At 43.1% G+C, this 22,470-nt stretch overlaps 2 protein-coding genes and 1 pseudogene across 19 annotated transcripts in view; 2 read left to right on the top strand and 1 right to left on the bottom strand.

Moving 5' to 3' along the window:
* The window catches only part of CCDC66 (coiled-coil domain containing 66), a 43,418-nt gene extending 36,534 nt beyond the window's left edge, over positions 1 to 6,884 (top strand). For 4 of the 8 annotated variants that reach the window (XM_074199151.1, XM_074199156.1, XM_074199157.1 and 1 more), the window contains 7 exons: positions 1,444 to 1,588; positions 2,006 to 2,119; positions 2,632 to 3,074; positions 3,251 to 3,285; positions 4,453 to 4,628; positions 5,219 to 5,343; positions 6,634 to 6,883. In XM_074199151.1, coding sequence (XP_074055252.1) covers positions 1,444 to 1,588; positions 2,006 to 2,119; positions 2,632 to 3,074; positions 3,251 to 3,285; positions 4,453 to 4,628; positions 5,219 to 5,343; positions 6,634 to 6,717 — 1,122 coding nt within the window. In that variant the 3' untranslated portion in view covers positions 6,718 to 6,883. Of the gene's footprint in view, positions 1 to 1,443; positions 1,589 to 2,005; positions 2,120 to 2,631; positions 3,075 to 3,250; positions 3,286 to 4,452; positions 4,629 to 5,218; positions 5,344 to 6,633 lie in introns of all 8 variants that reach the window. The other 4 variants (XM_074199153.1, XM_074199155.1, XM_074199152.1 and 1 more) reach the window with 2 other exon arrangements.
* The window catches only part of TASOR (transcription activation suppressor), a 91,883-nt gene continuing 74,939 nt past the window's right edge, over positions 5,527 to 22,470 (bottom strand). For 7 of the 11 annotated variants that reach the window (XM_074199140.1, XM_074199145.1, XM_074199138.1 and 4 more), the window contains 4 exons: positions 13,812 to 13,920; positions 10,042 to 10,220; positions 9,746 to 9,910; positions 5,527 to 8,839 (listed from right to left, as the gene is read on the bottom strand). In XM_074199140.1, coding sequence (XP_074055241.1) covers positions 8,298 to 8,839; positions 9,746 to 9,910; positions 10,042 to 10,220; positions 13,812 to 13,920 — 995 coding nt within the window. In that variant the 3' untranslated portion in view covers positions 5,527 to 8,297. Of the gene's footprint in view, positions 9,124 to 9,745; positions 9,911 to 10,041; positions 10,221 to 13,811; positions 13,921 to 22,470 lie in introns of all 11 variants that reach the window. The other 4 variants (XM_074199147.1, XM_074199149.1, XM_074199148.1 and 1 more) reach the window with 1 other exon arrangement.
* LOC141496621 (dynein light chain Tctex-type 3 pseudogene) lies at positions 20,632 to 21,141 on the top strand (annotated as a pseudogene).

Genomic DNA, 22,470 nt, shown 5'->3' with positions numbered 1-22,470 from the left:
TTAAACCACCAAAGGTAGTCACAGGCTGAAGTTTTAGCCACACCATCGAGTATTGGACTGAAGACCCCAGCCTGCCCTTCTCTGCATTTTTCATGACATCATGAAAGCCCAGTGGCCCCAGTGATCTGGAGGCATTTAGATCCGACTTCAGATTTGGCCTCAAAGCCTGGCTGTGTGGCCCAGCACAAGTCACTTCCCTGCTGCCCTGCTCCACTTCTTTCTGTGAAAAGGGACCACGGCGGCCCCTCCATCATCATTGCAAGTGTGTTTGCAAGTTTGGTCACCTTGCCCTCATCTCCGAGCCCCCGAGAGCTTCCACAGCCCAAGTACAGGACAAAGGAGAGACAGAAGCAACATCCAGACCTGGGCCTGGAGGTCATGGGTCAGCCCTGCTGAGGAACCATGTGTGCCTGCAAACACCCCAGACTCCATCAGGGTCACCCTCTCCATTCCCTCTGGGTGGCTCCTTGGCAACAAGGCTGTGTTCCCTTCAAGCCACTGTCCACATTACTCCTTCCTTGCAAAGTCTAGCTCTTAGATGTCTACACAGCGTTTCCACATCTTCTCAATCATCATCTTGGACCTTGACCATGTTAACCTCCCCTGCAGTCCACCATCTTTGCAAGTTGGCCTAGCTCAAGGGATGCTCCCATTCTGGGCTCTCCCAGACTTCTTATCAATTCTAATACGAGACTGCTGCTTAGCAGATAGCATTTAGGGAGCCCAACCAGCCTCTCTTGCCTCTCTCTCATTTGCTGTGTCTTCTGTCGCCGTTCCCTCCCATCTCAATTATTAAGTAATCTCCCTCTCGGCCACTCCTGCTCCAAACCGTGGCCAAGAGGCTATTCTGAGGATGCCCCTCCCCTTTGTTCTGGGACAATACATGATCTGTTGGAGCACTTAGCACCCTTCATGGTGGGGATCTCGGCCACCTCTGTGTGCGGCTTGCATGTTCTTCACATGGACTTACTCCTTTGTAATTCTCCTTTTCTAATTCCTAGCGGGTTCTAGCCCCTCTTTTGTTTAATCTTGTATGTGGACACATCGAATCCTTAGTTAGGATAGAAGCTCCTAGAAGTCATGCCGAGGTTTTTCCTTTGCGTCCTCAGCCCCTGTACATGTAAGAGGTAAATAAATGCCATTGTTGAACCGACCTTATACACTCATCCTGAGGTAGCTAAGATCTCCTAACAACCACATCACCTAATAAAGTTTCATTTGCTTAAATAAGACAAATCTGAACAAACTATTAGAATTAAAAATACTAGCCCGGTGTGACTGTTCTTTACGGATGAACAAAGGGACCGACTGCGGTCCTTATTGTTTAACTTGGCTTGGTAAGTAGCATTGCCGCAGATCTATTTGTCATCTGGTGTGTTGAAGGAACAAAATGAAAACTCTGCGGGGACGGAGGCAGGCGTGTGACTTGTTTCTCTCATGCAGGAAATCCTGACTCTGAAGACCAATGAGCTCTATCAGACCATGCAGAAAGCCCAGGAGCTGGCCCAGAGACTGAAGCAGGAACAGCGCATCCGCGAGCTGGAGCAGAAAGGCCATGACATCTCCAACCTGCTGCGCAATCTGGGCGGTGAGTGTGGAGGGGCCAGGATGACCAGGGGATGAGCCAAGAGGGCTTTGTGCATCTGTGCAGAGGCAAAACCTGAACCTGGGCCTTTCTGATGCCAGGGGATGTCATTATTATAGGGCCAAATCAGCAAGACAAGACCTGGGTTCAGATCCTGCCTCCATTCCCTCACCTTGCTTGGGCAAGTGCTCAGCCCATTTTCCTAGAAGGCACATAAGGCTCAGGTGCGTCATCACCTCTCAGGGGGCTCTTAACACCCAAAGGCTGGGGAGCAAGAGAGGCACGAGGCCCCTCTACCTCTTCCTTGCTTGCTCCCCAGACTAGTTCACTCTGCACACCGTTGCTCTCAGTTCCAGGTTAAGCTCTGGTGCCAGCCCTCCACCAGCCGCTGGAGAGGGCCCACTCTTCTCTCCCTTTCAGGAGATGCGGAGCCAGTGGAGCAGAGTCTGAGTACCAGCGACCAAGTGAGCGCTAAAGTCAGACAAGGGATCCACACAGCCACGTCCCCTCGAAAGGATACCGCTGTACAGACAGGTGTTCATTCAGAAAGGAAGATTTACCTGCAATTATGTAACTATGGGAATTAACCTCTAAAGAGAGTCGAAGGTGTTCTTTTAAATTGTCCTATGTAATTGCCTGTGACGCAGCTAGAATCCAGGCCCGGCCCCTCCTTAGAGCTGTGCCCCCCACACGGCCGTGCCTCCCTTCCAGAGATTGTCTTTACCTTGAGGAACAGGCTACGTTTATAATCCACCAACTATGTGCCAGCAGTGGGGGGGGGGGGGGTGAGCTGGAGGCAGGCAGTGGTGTGGGCAGAAGCCGGGGATGGCCCCGATGGAAGAAGCAAGCTGCCTGCTATTCACCTAGCTTAGAAGAGTCAGCTGAAGGCTTCCCCTCCCCACCCAGGCTGCTGCTCTTGGGCAAACACATCCTGCCTTCTGCACTCCAGTCTGAACCAGAGGGAAAAAACCAGCTACACACCTGCCCCTCGTACCCCCGCCCCCCAGCATGGGGGCTGCAAAAGAATTAAACCCTCTTTCCTCTAGATGACAGAGACACCAGCTTAGACGCCTGCACAGACCCAGTGACTGAGAGCGTGCTCAAGGCCCTTCTCTCTCCGGAGACTTCAGGACAATCAGACACACATTTCAACAGCAAGAAAAGCAAGAGAGAGGCACTCCCTGAGAAGAGAGCTTTTCTGGAAAAAGAAAACAGCTGCCTCCGGGATCCATACGATCCATTTGCGAGAACTGAGAAACTGGCAAAACACAAGGGAAAATGTGCCAAGAGGCCCGACTGGAACCTCAACCAGCCAGCCAGGAGGTACATCCCTGCCTCTGAGAGGTACCCCAAACACCTGCAGAAGCAGAGGGAAGAGAAGAAGCTGCAGAGGCAGATGGAGCTGCTGCAACTGCTGCACAGGAACGCTCCCGGAGGCCTCTCCCTGCCCAGGGATGCCTCGCCTGAGAGTGAGGTGCGGGCCCACCAGGTAAAGCCCCCCAGCTGACTCATGGTGCCAGGGGACCATTGCAGTCAGTCACAACTTACAAGGCTAAGCAATGTTTTTCTTGAGCTCCTTTTCTCTTGAATACTTATGTTTAGCCACAATCCCCCGGTTCTTGTAATGACCTTATTGGGTCTGTTTGCTCTTTCTTTTCATTCTAGGAAGAAGTGAAAAAAACCAAGTCCAGCAAAGAAAGGTATTGACCAGTTTTAACTCTTGTTAGTTAGGACCTGCAGAGGCGGGGGTGGTGGGAGGATTCCCGGCTGGTCCATTCAAAAGGGAAGGTAGTGGGGGGAGGGGGCAGCTGCACATCGGGCCTTTGGAATCTTGAAACTGAAAGCCTCCAAAGGAGGTTGACAAAATGAACACCTGGAGCCGAGGTGTCCAGGCAGACTCGAAAGTTTTAGCTGCAATTTTTAACAGAGAATTTCAGTAAACGAAGGGGGATGTTAAGAATACTCCATCCAAACTGATCTCCATGCCTTGGGAATGCACCGAAGGAACATGTTCCTAAGAAGAGCATGTTCTCAGGACGCCAAGTCCCAACAAAATCAGAACCTGGAGATCAGCATGGAATGCAGTAGGCTAAACGGGAACAGTCATTCCCACAAGTTGTAGCTTCGCCATCTCTGCTCAACCGGCAATGCCGTGTCCACGCCTGGCAAGCTCTGCTTCAGGCAGATCCCCAGTGGGAGTGTTGACCTGCTAAGAATCGAAGGCCAGGCTTCCCAGATGCCACAGGACAACCAGGAACATTCAGTTTGGAGGCAAGGAGGGAAGGCTCTGTGGCAGTCAGGTGGTATCGGCCAACGACCCCCGTCTCCATCGTGGTGCCTCCCAAGCTGGAACACAAACTTGACTTTGAAGCCTGCCCATGCCAAGTGCTGAGCAAACTGGATACCAGAGCTCCAAGTGCCCATTTGGAGCATCAGAGATGTCAGATACCCCTTGGTCTTAACAGACTAATAGGGGATGACAACCAATTCCCTCCCCCAGTTAAAAGGCAGCATCTCAGTTTAGCTTTAGAAGATGGGTGTGGGACCCCACGGGGAGGTCAACAGGGATCAAGGGCACCAAAAGACTAAGATGAAAAAGAATTGGCAGCATCAGAAGGCCTGGGATTAACTGACCAAGTGCTGTGTGGGTAGGAGCCCCCGGACTATGCTCTAGCAGCAGCAGGGCAGGGAAGAGATGAGGTCTTGAGGTCTGTAGACACCCACAACGGCAGAAGCTTGGGGGATGCGCCTTCAGGAAACCCCTCCTTCCTCGTGAATAGCAGGAAATGGGTTTTATGTTGAACTTTCTATGGAGCAGAATCCTTGAATGTAAAATCTTTACCTAGTTGATGCTTTTTTAAAACCAGATCCGAGTCACCCCCCATTCCGGCAGTAAAAAATCACTTACAACAAATGCAATTGAAACAGAGCTTGGAAGCACAGCCCCCGGAACCTGCTCATTTCATCCCCTATGTCCGAACCAATGAGATCTACTGTCTGGATCCAGAGGCACCGCCTTCTGCCCAGTATTCCGATTTAAATGGTAAGAAAATCTCAGGAATATCATCATGAAATTCAGAACCTTGGAAGGCCAGGACCTCATTCTACAGATTGAAGTTGTAGAAAAGATGTGGCCTTTGGGTAAACGCTTTCTATTTTGTTTGTTTTGGGTTTTTTTTTTTGCAAGGCAGTAGGATTGTGACTTGCCCAAGGCCACACAACTAGGTAATGATCAAGTGTCTGAGGTTGGATTTGAACTTGGGAGTCCTAACTCCAAGGCTGCTTTACTGTACCACCTAGCTGCCCCAGGTTGTTTTGTTTTACTCAGACTCTTTAGATGCCCGGGCTAGGTGAGGCAGGTGGAGGGAGGTCAAAGCTTGGGAGGCCCGAGTGGAAAATCCAGCTTGAGACACTTCCCAAGGCAGATCCCCGCACCTGCCCGCCCCAGTTTCCTCACCTGTACAATGGATAGTGGACTGGCACATGCTGGGCTCCATATAAGTGCTTATTGTTACTGCCTTCCCCACCTATGGGGGCGGGGGGGGGGGGGCAAAGGTTACACAAAAACCGAACCCAATTAGAATATGTGAAATGATGGGCCATGTTTTCTGACCTCATCGTGTCTGTCTTCAGATTGCGACTACCGAGAACAGATAAGTGGCTCCGACACCGCCAGAGATCCACTGTTCAACCCCAACTTGGTGAGAAACAGAGACAGGCAGCAAGCGATCCTGAAGGGACTGTCAGACCTGCGACAGGTACGAGCAGTCACATCCTCCTCCTGAAACCTCCACGCCAAGAGCTCAGTAATGCATTAGAGCTAAAATATTAGTCACAGCCCATTCCCATTTTGGCAACTTCTATACCCCAAACTCTAGATCTGCGCTGAGTGTGGTACTCGAATAACTATCCAGCCCAAATGAGTCAGCCAGACATTCATCCAAACATGGTTTTTATTAAATTAGAAAGTACACGGCCCCAAATGGTGAACATGTATGTAAGCAGGAAGAGAAGCTTGAGATGAGCTCAAGAACCACAAAGCCAGGACTTTCACCACCTCAGTTCATACAGACAACAAGGAGAGGGTGGGCGATTGAATCATTAGGCAAAACCAGAACCACTTCAGTTCTACCTTCCCATCTCCCCCCCGTCTGTCTCCGACAGCCGATGACAGACCAAGTTTCCGAGAATTGGATACTGTTCCCACGAGGAGTCATGATAGAACGGTCAGCTTCTGAAACTGAGTAATGTCTCCTCCACCACCCTCCCTCTCTCTCCCACCCGAAAGGGAACCCGACTCACCTTTCTTCAGTGGGTTGTTCTTCAAGGAAATTCTTTTCAGTGAAACTTTTGCTTTTTTTTTAAAGAGTTCTATCACAAGAGCGCGTGGTCAGTAGGAATGACAAATTTGTGAAGGGGGTTTTCCATTTTCCTGATCTGGTTTCTTCAGCTGCTCTTAAGTTATTAGTACCCTCAATTCAAAATATGCTACTTAAAAATGATTTATTGGGGCAGCTAGGTGGCGCAGTGGATAGAGCACCGGCCCTGGAGTCAGGAGGACCTGGGTTCAAATCTGGTCTCAGACACTTCATAATTACCTAGCTGTGTGGCCTCGGGCAAGCCATTTTAACCTCATTGCTTTGCAAAAAAACTTTTTCCTTAGTTTTACAAATAAGGGTTTCTCAGACTTTGCCGTCTCACAAAATGTATTTACTTCTAGTTTGATGGAGACAAAAATGGGTTGGTGGGGGGAGAGCCCACATCTGAGGCTATATCAAAACATGAGACAACTACCCATCTTCCACTCAACTTCTCCAAGGGAGGAGGCGGGAGGAGGCGGCAGGGGTGGCCTGACGCCCAAGATGGATCGAAAGCAGATTCAAATCACTCCACACCCCAGAGGCAGCTAGCCAGTCCCAACGAGAAATCTGTGTGAATGAACGAACATGCAGCTCTAGGCTCCCCAGGCCCACATCATGCAAAGTGACTATTTAATGTAAAGAAAATTATTTGTGATGTATGAACTAAAATGGCCAATTTTATTTCAGGGCCTTCTCCAGAAGCAGAAAGAACTGGAAACACATCTCATTCCCCTAGCTTCAAGTCAAGAGGACTTTGATTCTCCATTCTAATACAGAGAAGTGAGAATACATTAAGCCAAACTATTGATATTGAATTAGCTCAACAGCGTTCGATAATTAAATTATAAAAATGTTTCTATAATTAAAGTTATTCAGATGGCTTTATTGAAAAATGTTTTATTAAAAACTTCATAGAATGTAAATATTTTTTCAAAGAATAAAATGATAAATGTTTTTGTAAAAAAATTCAGAGCCCTCATTATGTTGCAATTCAACCAGTTATATAAACAACTTTTACAAAAGACAAATTCTATTTACACTTACTTACCTTAATATGGTGTTAAGTTTGATAACATGCTTCAGAATCCTTTTCTACATAAGCTAAGCTATGCATGTTAAAGTTTAATGATTACATGAAGGTGATGGTGTCTGACCCCCACGTCTGTTAGGGGGCACCTCTTTGACTGCAACATTAATCACGATCCCATTTAATTACTGAAACAGCCCAGGTCACAAATTTTCATTTACTCTTTAAAAACATGGGCAGAAGAATTTAAGATAGATGACAGTTTACATAACAAAGATGGCTATAAAACATTACTATGCCCAAGAGCACAGCCAAGCCTACATGTATCAACTGAGGACCAAGCAAGCTTCCCAAGTGTGGGACAGTTATGTTCCAGAAGGGATGCATATTTTATAAAAAGGAAAACTCACATCAAAAATCTTAGGTTGAAAGTTTAACTACCAATTCCTGCCTCTTATGACCTGGAGAAAACGAGTATTACAAGAAACCTTTTAAGTCTTGATGGGGGCAGAAAAGGACTGGAGGAAATTACAAGGCCTAAAGCTCAGGGTGGCCACGGATGGTCTCTGATACAGAACAAACAAATTCACATTTCTATTTAAGAGAACTAATTACAATGACTTTTAATTCCAGTTTTATTTTTCAAAATATGAAAGTCTGAAAGGAGAGGGCCAAGGGAAGGTGAAGACGACCCCGTCTCTCTACACCAAGAAAATTCACCTTCCTGACAAACGCTGTGTAGCACTTTGTACAAAACTGTCCTGATAAGCAAGCACTCCACAGCTACAACTAAAAAGGAATCCCAAATACTCTTAAATAGGTCTTTTAAACAAATGAGTCAAAACATTTTAAAACCCAGGCTGCACTGTTTGGGTATCTCTACCTCTATGTATTAATTAATTACACTAGTTAACTAACGTGGATGTAAAACTGCTGTACAAACATTGGAACCAAATAAATACAATAACGGATTAAAAGCATTTAGTAAAAAGTGGCTTGTATATAGTCTGACATAATACATTAGGGGAAAAAAGCAAAGCGAACGGCCTCATTCAGCTTTACATAAAGAAGCACAGGTCCAAAACAAATTACAAACTTAAAGGGGTCAACACACAAGCTCATTCAAGTACAATACGGGTTAAAAAATAGAGATATTTATTTCAATTTGCAGATGCTTCAACTGTTACAGGCCAGCATGATTTAAATAAGACAGGAAAACATTTGAGAAAGGACAAACTTTTTTCAGAGAATAAAATATAAATTGTTAATTCACTTTAAGAAGCGGGAAAAAGTCCACAACGACCTATAAAAAAAGTTATTGTATTTATTTCTGTTTTGAATATGGCCTAGAAGAATCATTTACATCCCACTTAACTGCAGATGAGGACTTCTCTTTTTCCAAGCCTTGACTATAAGCAGATAAAAAATAACTTCCACCTTCTTGAGTCTGACTAGTTGTAAGAGTATATGGTGTTCCCAAAAAAGTCTGATGAGTGAGAACATTAAAATGACTGAACTGATGGGACACGCTCAGCTGTCTCCTGTGAAAAACCGGGAAGTTGTTGAAGGGAGCCGGTGCTCTGGACTTGCCAGCCTCTCCGCCTGAGCCTGCCAGCGCAGCTGCCACAGGCTGCCTTTGTTCCGCCCCAGGTTCACAATCCTGATTTTCTAACACATTTCTCTGCCTGTCAGTAGACAGCTGCAACTGAGTTTGAGAAATCTGTTTCTGATCTGTTCCACGGGATCCTTTGGTCTCTATGTCCAAAATTTCTGAATGAGAACTGCTGCATACTTCTATTTGTGAAGTTTCATCCCCTGAATCCAGAGACATATCCTCTTCGTCCTTTTCATCACTTTCTAAAAGAGCTACATTTAGAGAAAAAAAACAAAGTCCTACTCTATTGAAATACATAATTTGCTTGTAAAATTACACACTACTTACACAATATCATGTTTCAGAGCTGCAAGTCCAAAATCCCTTAGAGCTTGGTCTTCCGCCACAAGTTCACTTACTCACCAACACTCACACACAACCTTTAGGTGTGAATGTCCAGATATTCCGATGCTAAAAGCTTCTGCGAAATGTGTTCACGTTTAATGTTGGGAAATCCCAACTCCCAGCTCCAAAGGGGTTAATGTCAAAACAGCATCTAAAGTTATACGGTAGTTCAGTATTCGACAAGACAATTACATAATAAAATTTGACATCTAAGATCACTTGAAAATTGTCTAATTTAGCCAAGCTACCAAGAGTTTACTAAACTGCACTTCTTTCCAAGAAAAAAAAACAATCTTTTTGGTTTACAACAGACTTGAGTCAATGAATAAGCTAAAGATAAACCAACTAAATTGAAGTTTTCCATTTAAAAGTGTTAAGAAAGAATCTAGAGTCCCAGAGATAGATCTCCACGTTCAACCTCCTCTTTGAAATAAAACCAAAGCAGCAGCCCACCTAGCAGATAAGTCTAAGCTCTCCTCCTCTCCCCAGGCAACACCAACCAACGGATGCTTAGCCTGGTGATGCCATCAGTCTCTTCCTTAGAGCCCTTGGATCTGATTTTACCACAAGGGCAGAACAGCCAATAAATTCCAATCAACCAATGGAATTTCTTTTCACTATCACCACTTAGCTGCATAAACTCTGCATTAAACTTTAGGGGATGCACTAACCTGAAACTTCCCAAATATGTTCCAAAGTAACCACATTAAGTAAAACAAAGTCATTACGCTTTTGATCTGCCTTAAATAATATGAAGTTGACTGGAAAATTACCTGGTTGTCTCTCAAGACTTTCATTAGCACCATGATGTAGAAGCTTTTCTTCTGCTATTGAATTGTGATAGCCCACAAGAATTTTAAAGTTTTGCATGAAATCTTCCACTGTTGCAACCACGATTCCATTATCTGTGTAACTGGAAACCATTTTGACATTCTTTTCTAAACAAATTTTTAGAAAAAATTTTAAAAAAAAATTTAATGATTGGCATCAGAGCTAAACCACAAGCATACCCTTCTCCTTGTCCATAGTTCCAGAATCGTACACAATAGCTTAAAAGCTTTCTTTTTACCTGTTAAAAAGACAACATGTCGCTGCTGGATATTCTGAGCCTGAAGTCTGATAAGACAATCCAATTCAGGAGCATTTCGAGTTTGAGAATCACAGTTGTGGTATGACAGAATTTCAACCAAATGTTTTTTCTGATAGACATTCAAAAGCGTCAACACATTTAGAGCCTTAGCATTCAATCTGTAAAATTAAAAGTTGTATATCTAGATCTGCTTTTCTAAGACCGTAGAAAAGTATTTACAGAAAGTTGATTTAAAATGAGAATCTGTCAAATGACGAAGGTGCCATAAATACTCAAACCGATCTCACCTGTCACCAGAGGTAACTACAGTTATGTGCTTGCTTAAACGATATAAACTTGTGCCGAGTTTTCAATTCCTCAATTTAAAGTTTCAAAATGAAACTGACAACAATTTCAAGAAAAATATCACTGTTCTAACAAGTATTTTCACATTTTTAGTTAAGAGTCAGTAAGGTTGAACAAAAGAAGAAAGGAAAGAAGGAAAAGGAACTGGGGGGGGGAGGCCTTGGACTAGAAAATTAGAGAATAAACCTCCCAAAGATGAATTTTAATTTTCCATTTAGGATTAGAACCAGAGACAACTCTCAATTCTCTTCACCCATGTCTCATTTGACATAGAAAAATTATTAAGGAATTAAAAATCTACTTCGACAAAAATAGCAAACTGTGGTGCCGAGCCTGAGACCCAAGAACAAAGCCAAAGTGGACTTTTGTCAAGGAGCTCATTGTACTGGGCCAGGGAGGATGCCTAATAACAAAGACAGAAGGATACCAAATGATTTCAAGAGTAAGAAAATATTTATTTTAACAAGTAGAAGAATAAGAGAGGAAAACTGTTGCACGTTGTCTGAATTGAGATGCCAAGCAGGAAGGGGTGGTCTGTGCTCCAGCAGAGGAGACAACCACTGGCATGTCCAAGTCTCAGCCCAGCTGGCAGAGCAGTGTTGGCACAAAAACTGAATTGCGGGGGGGGGGGGGGGGGGGGGGGGGGTGGATGATAAGAGGCAACAGGCAGGAATGAACAGCTGTAACAAGTTCCTCCACCCACCTCAGCCATACACAGAGAATTCTGAAATCTCCTTTCCAAGCATAATCTATTGACTGTCCCCTCTCCCGCTGCTACTCCTTACCTAACCCTACTCTTCAACCACACCGTGGAGCCCTCAGTCCCCTCCTAGGTCACTGGGGTCCCCCTAGCCACTCTCTCCTCCTCATCAACTCCTTGGCCAACCAAAAGGACACTGTCCTCTTCTCTTGAATCCCTCTTCCCCTTATCATTTTATCGATCATGCCCTGCCAAGTCTTGGCCTTGGATCATTTCCACCATTGACACTCTGCCACAGCTCCCACATGCACACTATGCCCACTTCGCCCACACTGCTGTCAGCCAGCCAATCCTGCTCAACCCGAGCTCATTCCCCCTTCCACCTCTCATACTTGCTCATTCTTTGTGAGCCCTCCCCCGCTTTTCGCCTCTTCATCTCCCATCTCCCATGATGAAGTCACCTTACTTAAGCCCTTTGTACCCCATCTCCTCCACCAAACTGCCCCCGTGTCACCGCGACCCTTTACCCTATCTTCAGTCTTTCTGTTGGTTCATTTCCTGTTATCTACAAACTGTCTCCCCCAACTTGAAAACTCTCTCATCATCCTTCCCTATCATCTGATGCTTTCCTGCACCCCCATGCCTCCCAAAGGTCCTCTGGGCTGAGGAAGATGTATAATAATAATAAAGACACTAAGTTTTCTCTCCTCTCTTCTTCAGCCCCTGACCTCCACATTCCAATGAAACTGCTCTGGTCACAGTGATTGATGATCAGAGTGGTCAGATCCAATGGTCTTTTCTCGCTCCCCAATCTCCTTGGCTTCTCACAGTCTCTCCTCCTCAAGACTCTAGCTCTCTCCTGAGTCTCCCCCTTCCTCTCAACCCTGGTCACCTCTGTCTCCTTTGCTGATCTTCCTCCAAGTCAGGCCCTCTACCCAGAAGGGTCCTGCAGGGTTCTGTCTTCCTCTCAGTGATCTCATCAGCTTCCACGGATTTAATGGGATGAATTCATTCCCTCTCCTCCCTACACCCTTACCTGCAGCCTTCCTTACTGCTGGAGAAATGTCATCCTCCAGTTGCCTCAGGATGGCAGACTGGAAGTCCTCCTTTAAGCAGTCTCCTGAGCTCTCTCCCCCTCTCCCCCAAGGCCTCAAATATGCCCACCTCTCTCCTCCAACACTGTCCCTCCCCTGGTGCAGGCCTCAGCAGCTCATACCTCAATTATATTCCATTCTCTATTCAAGTGATTCCCCTAAAGGCCCAGGTCTGATCACATCATCTCCCTACTTCTCCATCATCTCCGAGGTCAAATACAAAATGCTGTGTGGCCACCAAAGCCCCTCATGACCAAATCCCCTTGACACCTCAACCATGCCACCTCTCCCCACCGCCCTCCTCTTCCATCCGGTAACACATGATCCCTTGAGCACTTCTGATCCTGGCATTCTCTTTGGCAGTTTTCCCTCCTCCTCTCCACCTATTGACCTCCCTGGCTCCCATTTAAGGTCCATCCTTCAAGATGCCTTGCCCAGCCCCTGGTAACTCAAGTGCATGCCCTCTCCTCTTCAAAGCGCAATGAGCTCCTCCACCCACGGGGTTTGCTGTTCACTAGGGAGCCCCTGAAGGGCAGAGTGTGGGCCTGAGCCTCTCGTTCTGTTCCCAGCATCTGCACAGTGCCTAGTCGAGAGTAGACAAGGTTTACTGGCTGACCAGAGGGCTGAGCCATCGGCTTTGACAGGGACCTGGACAACAGGTCCAAGACTAAAACCAGAGCTCAATTAAGAGGCTGCTGCTAGGGGTGGCTAGGTGGCACAGCGGATAAAGCACTGGCCCTGGAGTCAGGAGTACCTAGGTTCAAATCCGGTCTCAGACACTTAATAATTCCCTAGCTGTGTGGCCTTGGGCAAGCCACTTAACACCACTGCCTTGCAAAAACCAAAAAAAAAAAAAAAAAAAAAAAAGGTTGCTTCTACAATTGAGGCAAGAGGTGAGGAGAGGGTGAGTGGTACTCCTGGGGGGGGCTGGGAGGGGGAGAGAAAGGAGAAGGGGAAGACCCCAGGGATGAGGGAAGCTGAGGGGCCGGGCCAGCCACCCACAGAGCAGGTCCTGAATATGGGCTGAAATCAACAGAGTGAAAGTAAATGCATTTCAAAAGCTCTAAAAACCAAAGTATTGCTGATTTCCTGGAGCTTTCTACCTACCTAGTAGCAGGAGGAAGCACAGAAGAGCAGGTAGATCAAGGGCTCAGGGACAGATCAGCCTGGCCAAGCTACAGCCAGAGTTCAGGGACTTCGTTGTCCAGACCGATTGAGGGGCTCTCTGAGAACACTCCAGACCAACCACGAAGCAGATCTGCTTCCTGTTTTACCCCAGCTCAAGCCCTGTAGAGCTGCTGAGGAAAACAGACACTGGAAGAGTCTGGGTGGGGCAGCCAAGATGCTCACTTAACTTCTGATAATTCAACAAACACGAAACCATGAATCAATCCAATTTTGCCTTGATCAGAGCTTTAAAAACTATGAACAACAAAGAAAAAATGCCACCTCTCTTCCAAAGAGGCAAGTATCTTAGGGCCAAAAGCAGAGAGAAAAAAATAATAGCCTCCCTCACCAACTCTCTCTTTTTCTTTCTTAAAGAGTAAAGGCAAAGCCTAAATGATGGCAAACTCCCAGTCGACACGTTACATTGGTTTTCAAATACTTACCTGCCCACTTCTTTGAGCTTTTTCTGAATCTTACAATGGATTTTCCATTGCCATTTGCCATCTGGAGTATTTAATTCTTCAAGAAATGCCAAGAAACGTTTTAACTTTTCTGTTACAAATAAGAAAAACAAATCAGTTCATCAGACAAATTATAAAGAATTTTGCATCTTTTCTAAGCTTTCATTTCTTTCCTCTGGATGGTTCTCTCAAGACAAGCTTCATTCCAAGCTTTGATCACAGAAGGGTCTGACCAGGGAGGGTCAGTGCTGCCAGACCATCCAGGATTCAGAACATGAAGCCTGGACTACAGGAGCACAGCACAGGCAGGGCTTCAAGCCCAGGTCAAAGTGAGAGGCAGAGACTACTCCAGGATCTTTCATGACACAGTGATAGAAAGGGGAAGGGAATTGACATTTCTAAAGCACCTACTAATGTGCCAGACCTTCCAAACAGAGACCAAGTGGCAAAAACCTGGGGCCAGAGAAACACATCCAGGACACAGAAGGATTCCAGAGGAAATGTAAAGAATAACCTCCAAAAAGACAAAAGGGAATAATGCAAAATGATAATAAATCAAGTCGTCTTGTGTCTCTCCAAAAGACAGCTTTCACAAGAGAATACAAAGAAGTACAGAAAGGTCTACAGGAAGTGATGCAGCAGAAAATAAAAGTAAAACGTAAATGACTTCAATAACATAAACTGAAAAACCAGCAAACAAAATAAAAGTGACTGTTGTAGAATTGCAAAGAACCACCACACATTCAAGAAGCATGATCCCCATCCTTATGCAGAGATGGGATATCAACACTGCATATTTTTTAAGACTCATAATGTACTAATCAGTTTTGCATATTTTTTCCTTTTTCTGAATAAAGCATTGTTACATGGGATATTCTGTGGAAGGAGAGGGGCAGGATATTGGGGAAGTTTGGTTATGTCTAAAAGTCATAATAAAAATATATTTTAAAAAACGAACTATAGAATTTATAGTTTAAATGGGCAAAGAATTTTTAACTTTAAAATTGTTAAAATTTAAATATAAAGAGTGATTAAAAAAAACCAAACTTTTTTCCCCCCTTTACAAATGTTAAGTGGAGTCAAGAAAACTCCTGTGGGAGGAGGAAATTATATTTTAAAAAAGAAAGGGATTAAATAAAAATTATTGTAAAAATTAAAAGAAGACACGGATCAATCACCTGGGAGAAATCCTAAAAGGAAAAGTTCCATCGTAGCCAAAATATAAATCTGTCACATCAGTGAAAAGAAATGCTACAAATATTCAGAAAGAAGCAGTTCAAGTACCTCAGGCCCACACAAGACTGATCAGCTTCTATGGAAGAAAAGTAATTTATTTAAGCAAGTAGAAAAAGACGCAGGATAACACAGGGCTAACATTCAAAGGAAGGTGAAAGTCCCCTCAGGACCAAATCAAAGACTATCAAAGGAGTGAAATAAGAAAATTACAAGTCGGGATAAAAACTGCTGAGAAAACTGGATAGTAAGGCAGTAACCAGGCAGAGATCAACATCTCATACCCTAAACCAATGTAAGGTCAAAATGGGTAGAGGATTTAGGATTTAGGTCATATCTTAAGTCAATTAGCAAAACAAGGGATAGAGTTGATCTGTCAGATTTATGCAAAGAAGAGCAATTTATGACCAAAGAAGAGATAGAGAACATTATAAAATGCAAAATGATAATTTTTGATTACATTAAATTGAAAAGTTTTTGCACAAATAAAACCAATACAACCAAGATTAAAAGGACTGCAGTAAACTGGGAAACAGTTTTCATAGCAAGTGTTTCTGATAAAGGATTCATGTCTAAAATATGTATAGAAGTGAGTCAGATTTATAAGAATAGAAGTCATTCCACAATTGAAATATGGTCAAGGGATACGAAAAGGCAATTAATTCTTACAAGAAGAAACTGAAGCTATGTACAGTCATATGTAAAAATGTTCTAAATCATTATTGATTAGAGAAATGCAAATTAAAACAACTTTGAGGTACCTTTCTCATTTATATGACTAAAACAATCAAAGTTGGAGGGGGTGGGGAAAATCTGGGACACTGATGCCTTGATTGATGGTGGAATCGTGAACTGGAAAGCAATTTGGAACTACAACCAAAAGGCACTAAAACTGCATACCCTTTAATCCAGCAATACACCATTACTAGAACTTTATCCCAAAAATATTTAGAGCAGCTTTTTGTAGTAGTGAAGAATTGGAAATTGAGGGGATGCTCATCAATTGGGGAATGGCGGAACAAGCTGTGATAAGTGAATGTAACGGAACAATTGTTCTATAGGAACTCAAGAGGGACAGGATTGCAGAAAAGTCTGGAAAGACTTGCACAAACTGATGCTGAGTGAAGGGAGCAGAACCCAGAAGAACACTGTATACACTACCAAACAATAGCATTCTAGGCAGTTAATTCTAAAAGACCTTGTAATGGAAAACAACATCCACATCTAGAGAAGGAGCAATGGAGTTTAAAATGCAGATAAAAGCTTGCTATCTTCAATTTTTAAAAGCTGTCCTATGTATTATGGTTTTTTCCTCTCCATTTATATTTTTCCATTTCTATTTGAATCTTCTTTCACAATATGACTAATAAGGACTTATGTTTAACATATATACATTTACAATCTATATTGGATTCCCTTCTTAAAAGGGGGAAGGGGAGGAAAGGAGGGAAGGAGAAAAATGTGAAACTCAAAACCCTTACTAAAAAAGATCACTGAAAAATGACTGTCGTAGGGGCGGCTAGGTGGCGCAGTGGATAAACACCGGCCTTGGAGTCAGGAGTACCTGGGTTCAAATCCAGTCTCAGACAAATAATAACCTAGCTGTGTGGCCTTGGGCAAGCCACTTAACCCCATTTGCTTTGCAAAAACCTAAAAAAAAAAAAAAAATGACCTTTGTATGTAGTTGGAAAAATAAAATATTTTTTAAAATACCAGATGGCGACAAGAGCGGATAGTGTCTTAGGTGCTGTCTCACAAATCTTTGAAACTTAAGGACTTTAAATTTTCAAGAGACAGAACCCACAGAGGGACACAGTGAGGCAGTTCTCCTACTCAAGGTAACCTAGAAAAGAGCAGAAAGGCTCTGCTCCCCAGGGTTGGAGGGGCGGCCCGCCAGAGCAAAAGAACTTCAGCCTCCTGGAGGCAGGCCCAGGGTGTTGGGAGACGCTGCTACGCCCCAGGGAGCACCAGGCACAGATTGGGGGAACAGCGGGGGACCTCTGCCAGAGCAAGCACATGAAGCCCAGCCCTCAGGGCACACAGTGGCCACCACAGCCCAGATCCAGGAACCACAAGCAGGTGGAGCCAGGTAAGCAGGAGCCCCCAGGGCATGAGCCCATTGAACCTAGGGAAGGGAGTGAAGAGAGAGACTGCCGGGCTCTGCCCCTGGAACAGGACTCTGGGGCTCTGACCAAATTCAGATCCTGATCGCAGTCTAGGCCCCCCCATAGAACAGCAGGGGCCCCTCCACCTCGGCCCCGTGGCAGAGGGGGGCACTTATGGTCATTCATAGACCAGGAGGGAGGACAGAGCCTCACACACTGAGACCCTTGTGGGAGTGTCCCAAAAGCTCAGGAAGCACCCCCAGACCAGGCCCAGGTTGGGAAAATGAGCAAGCAGAGAAAAAAGAGGAACACCATTTAGAAATACATTATCTAAGATCCCAAGAAGGATCAATATACTCAGTCTGAAGATGAGGAAGCACAAGCTCCTGCATCTAAAGACTCCAAGAAAAAACAGAAATTGGCTCAGGCTATGACAGAGCTCAAAAAAAGACTTTGAAAATCAAATGAAGGAGTAGGAAGAAAAACTGGGAAAAGAAAGGAGAGAGATGCAGGAAAAACATGAAAATGAAGTCAGCAGCTTAGTCAAGGAAATCCAAAAAAATGCTGAAGAAAATAGCATGCTAAAAACCAGCTTAGGTCAAATGGATAAAACAGCTCAAAAGGTTATGGAGGAGAAGAATGCTTTAAAAAGCAAAATTGGCCAGATGGAAAAAGAGATAAGAAAACTCTCTGAGGAGAATAAATCCTTCAGACAAAGAATAGAATTCAGGGAGATTGATGAATTTACCAGAAATCAGGAATCAATACTTCAAAACCAAAAAAATGAAAAATTAGAAGAACATGTGAAACATCTCATTGAAAAAACAACTGATATGGAAAACAGACTTAGGAAAGATAATTTGAAAATTATTGGAATATCTGAAAGTCATGATCAGGAAAAGAGCCTTGACATCATTTTCAAAGAATTACTACAGGAAAATTGCCCTGATATTCTAGAAGCAGAGGGCAAAATAGAAATGGAGAGAATCCACTGATCCCCCCGAGAAAGAGATCCCAAAAAACCAAACCCTAGGAATATTATAGCCAAGTTCCAGAACTCCCAAGTCAAAGAGAAAATATTACAAGCAGCCAGAAGGACACAGTTCAAATATCATGGAGCTGCAGTCAGGATCACACAGGACTTAGCAGCAGCTACATTGGAAGCTCGTAGGGCTTGGAATACAATATACTGGAAGGCAAAAGAGCTTAGAATGCAGCCAAGAATGAACTACCCAGCAAGGCTGAATGTCCTCTTCCAGGGAAAAAGATGGACTTTCAATGAACCAGGGGAATTTCAAATGTTCCTTTTGGAATGGCCAGAGCTGAACAGAAGGTTTGATCTTCAGATAGGGGACTCAGGTGAAGCATGGAGATTGGAGGAGAGGGGGGAAATATGAGGGACTTAATGAGGATGAACTGCATGTATTCCTGCATAGAAAAATGACACTGATAATACTCATATGAACCTTCTCAGGTAACAGAGCAGGTAGAGGGAGCTTTTATAGTTGAAGCACAGGAGAAAGCTGAATTCGAAGATAAAATATGGTGTAAAAATGGAGTCAATAGAAAAAAGGGAAATGTAATGGGAGAAAGAAAAAGGAGAGGGGGAAATAGGCCAAGATATTTCACATAATAAGATTTTTCTTTATTACAATGAGCTATTGCAATGATATGGAAGGGGGGGAGGCAAGGGGGAATGAGGGAACCTTTGCTCTCATCAGAGATGGCTAGGAGAGGAAACAGCATATATACTCAATGGGGTATAGACATCTGGAGTAAGAAGGAGGGGGGAGCAGGGGGAAGGGGAGGGGATGTGAATAAAGGAGGAGAGGATGGACCATGGTGGGAGACTGGTCAGATATAACACATTTTTTTTACTTCTTGCAAGGGGCTGGGATTGGAAGGCCTGCCCAGGACCATAGTGCCAGGTGGATGCTGGGCCTAAGGGGTGGTATGGGGGTTCAGGGCTTCTTGGCCCCAGGACCAGGGATCTGTCTGCTGCGCCACTCAGCAACCCTACAGCAGAGTCAGAGTGAAAGGAGAGAGAAAATATAGTACATGGTAGCGGAAAAATATGAAAAGAGGGAGTTGTGATGAAGCAATGCCAACAGTGGAAAAATATGGAAGTAACTTTTGCCATGGACTTATCATAAAGAATGTGATCCACCCATGACAGAGTTGTTGGTGTTGGAACAAAGACTGAAGCATATTTTTTATTATTATTATTTGGGGGGGGCGGGTGCAGGGCAAATGGGGCTGGGTGGCTTGCCTGGGGCTGCATAGCAGGGTGATCATTGGGTGTCTGAGGCCGGATTTGGACCCAGGTGCTCCTGGCTCAAGGGCCAATGCTCTGTTCGCCACCCAGCCACCCTTACTATTATTACTATTTTATTTTATTTTGGGTCTTCTTTTTTCGTTTTTTTTTGGTTTTTGTAGGGCAGTGAGGTTCAGGTGGCTTGCATGTTACACAGCTGGGTGATTGTTGGGTGTGCGGGGCTAGATGTGGGCTCGGGTGCTCGTGGCTCCAGGGCTGGTGCTCCGTCCACTGAGCCACCTGGCCATACCTACAATTATTACTATTACTTTTTTTTAATTTTAATTTTTTTCTCTCCCCTTTATTGCTTCAAGCAAGTCTATATTTTTGGGGGAAGGGGGTATTTTGTTTACTCTTAAACAAAAATATTTTATTAATGTATAAAAAAACATTATTTGTACAAAATGAGAATAAATATTAAATATTAAAAAAATAATAAAATAAAATAAAATACCAGATCTGGTGAGGGGGGAGGAGAGGATGGGGGAAGGGGGGACAGTTCTAAGAAGGGGAACCAAAGCAGGGCAAAGGAGAGCTACACTAGTGTAGAAAGATAGAAGAGTCAGTGGATAGAGCACCAGCCCTAGAATCAGGAGGACCTGAGATCAAATCTGACCCCAAACACTTAATACTTATTTTAGCTATGTGATCTTGGAGAAGTCACTTGACTCCATTGTCTTGCAAAAAAAGAAAAAAAAAAACAAGTAGAAATTGCTGAAGTTTATAAAAAGAATAAACCAACATGGAAGGAGTGGCCATTAGATGAACCTCATTCTTGCCACTGGCAAAGAAGGGCTGCACACCCAGACACACACCACACACACATATACAGAGAAATAAGCAGGAATGGAGGTGTCAGGTAAAACAAAGAGATAATAAAAGGAAATATAGCTAAAAGGAAAACAAACTTGCTGCTGAAGAAACAATCAAAAGAGAAGGAAAAAAAATGACAATATTCAGGTTCACCTTAAACTAATCTGTGAAATGACTGAACTAATCTGTGAAATGACTGAACTTGTGTAGATGAATTTTACTGAGAATTAATAAAAGACAAGATTTCAAAATAACTGAGGCAGAGAAATGGAACAAAAGAATAGCAACAAAGTCCTTAAAAAGACTTAACTGGGAGGCCCTGCCCCCGGGAAGAGCAGCCGCTGCCATGGAGGAATACCAGCCCTACCACGACGAGATTGTCTTCAATGCTGATGAAACACACAATATTGTGAAAGAGAGTATTGATGCTATATTGGGTGGTGTGGATTATAATCAGAATAATGTCAACCAATGGACTGCAGCTATAGTGGAGCAATCCTTAACACATTTGGTAAAGTTAGGGAAGACATATATAGTTACTTGAGCAGTAATGCAGAAGAGTGGATCTGGTTTACACACAGCCAGCTCATGTTTTTGGGATACCACATCTGATGGAACCTGTACCATAAGATGGGAGAATCAAACTATGAACTGCATCGTCAATGTTTTTGCCATTGCTATTATCCTGTAACTACATGGAAATATTATACCAGCGCCTTTAGCAGAAGAAATATCAAAATGTTCTTGAATAAAACTATTCATAGTATTATTTAATTATCTTATTATTGCACTAGAAGTGAAAATGTGTAGTTGGCTTTAGGACAGTCAAAATTGAATATTATAATGTAACTAATATAGAGCTCAAAGTGTACTTTAATTAAATACTTACATAGTTAGAAAAATATCAAACTCAGAAAAATAAGACATTAAAATGTCTAAATACTGAATTTATATTTGCACCAGCCTTCCCTTAACACTGTATCGAGGGAGTTGGAGGAATAAAGTTTGTTTTAATAAAGTTCTTTTGAGGTGGAAAAATAGAATTCTATCTGCATAAGCCTGTATAAATTGACCCAAGTTCTTAGTTCAATAATTATTAGTGCCTCATTTGGTTATACACGCAGGATGCTGTAAGCATGTTTTTCTTTTTTTTTTTATCAAATACTGTTATATAGTAACCAGAATTAACTTTTTTAAACTTATTGATGATTTATTGCCTTTTATTTGGAAATTCCAAGTTAAAGGTTGGTAGAGTTGGTTGGTAGAGTGAGTTCTCTAGCCCAGTAAAGTTCACCTAAGAATAATCACAATAATAATTGTCTTTCAAATCATTCATTCTATATTCAGCAATTTGTTGATCATCCACTAGGTGCAGCATTCTGTTTAGTTGCCACACTGCTGGTGCCTTCCACCCAGCTTGGAAACTGTAGCATTTTTAATTTGGATTGTGAACATGGGAATAAAAAAATTTGGTCCACAGTTTAGAATACATAAGACAGTGAGATTTAATATTAAGAGAAAAATAAAATGAACAGAGAAGCCATGTAGAAGTCAGCCAATCAAGTTACTGCTATAAGTAGACTTTATTTACCATTGTAGACATGACTTAAGAGAAATATTTAAAGAAAGTCGGTACAAATATGCACATTTAATTTTGCTGTTAGTTTCATAGCTAATAAGTTATATTTATTGTTTTGATTATTAACTGGCATTTGTAAAACTATATGATGTTTTAGATATATTAAGTAAGTTATAAAGTATACATTCATTAGCAGGTTATATAATAACTCAGGGCTTATGAAATGTAGAAAAAACATAATGAGAAAAGATTTTAAATTAGTGTACACACAGCTGGGCTACCAAATGTGAAATCAATCCACTGCCTAAGCAAGAAAATAAAGTTATAAATGCAAATTAAGTGAAACTAATACATTGAATTTTTGAAGAAATGCTGAGTGATAATATAGTAAATATTAATGGGACATAAGGTAGTGATATTTGCATGTTTGTTTTTTAGCTATATAAAAAGGACAGTTCAAGAACAAATGAATATTCGAAAAAGATTAGTTCACTTTAAATGCTGTAATGTACCTCTTTTGGCACATTAAAAATAATCGCATAACTATTACATTGATGCTATTTTCTTGCACTTGAAGATTATACTAGAGTGATCAAA

This window comes from Macrotis lagotis, chromosome 8 (assembly GCF_037893015.1).
Source record: "Macrotis lagotis isolate mMagLag1 chromosome 8, bilby.v1.9.chrom.fasta, whole genome shotgun sequence".
NCBI lineage: Eukaryota > Metazoa > Chordata > Mammalia > Peramelemorphia > Peramelidae > Macrotis > Macrotis lagotis.
This window is presented reverse-complemented; position numbering and strand designations above follow the sequence as displayed.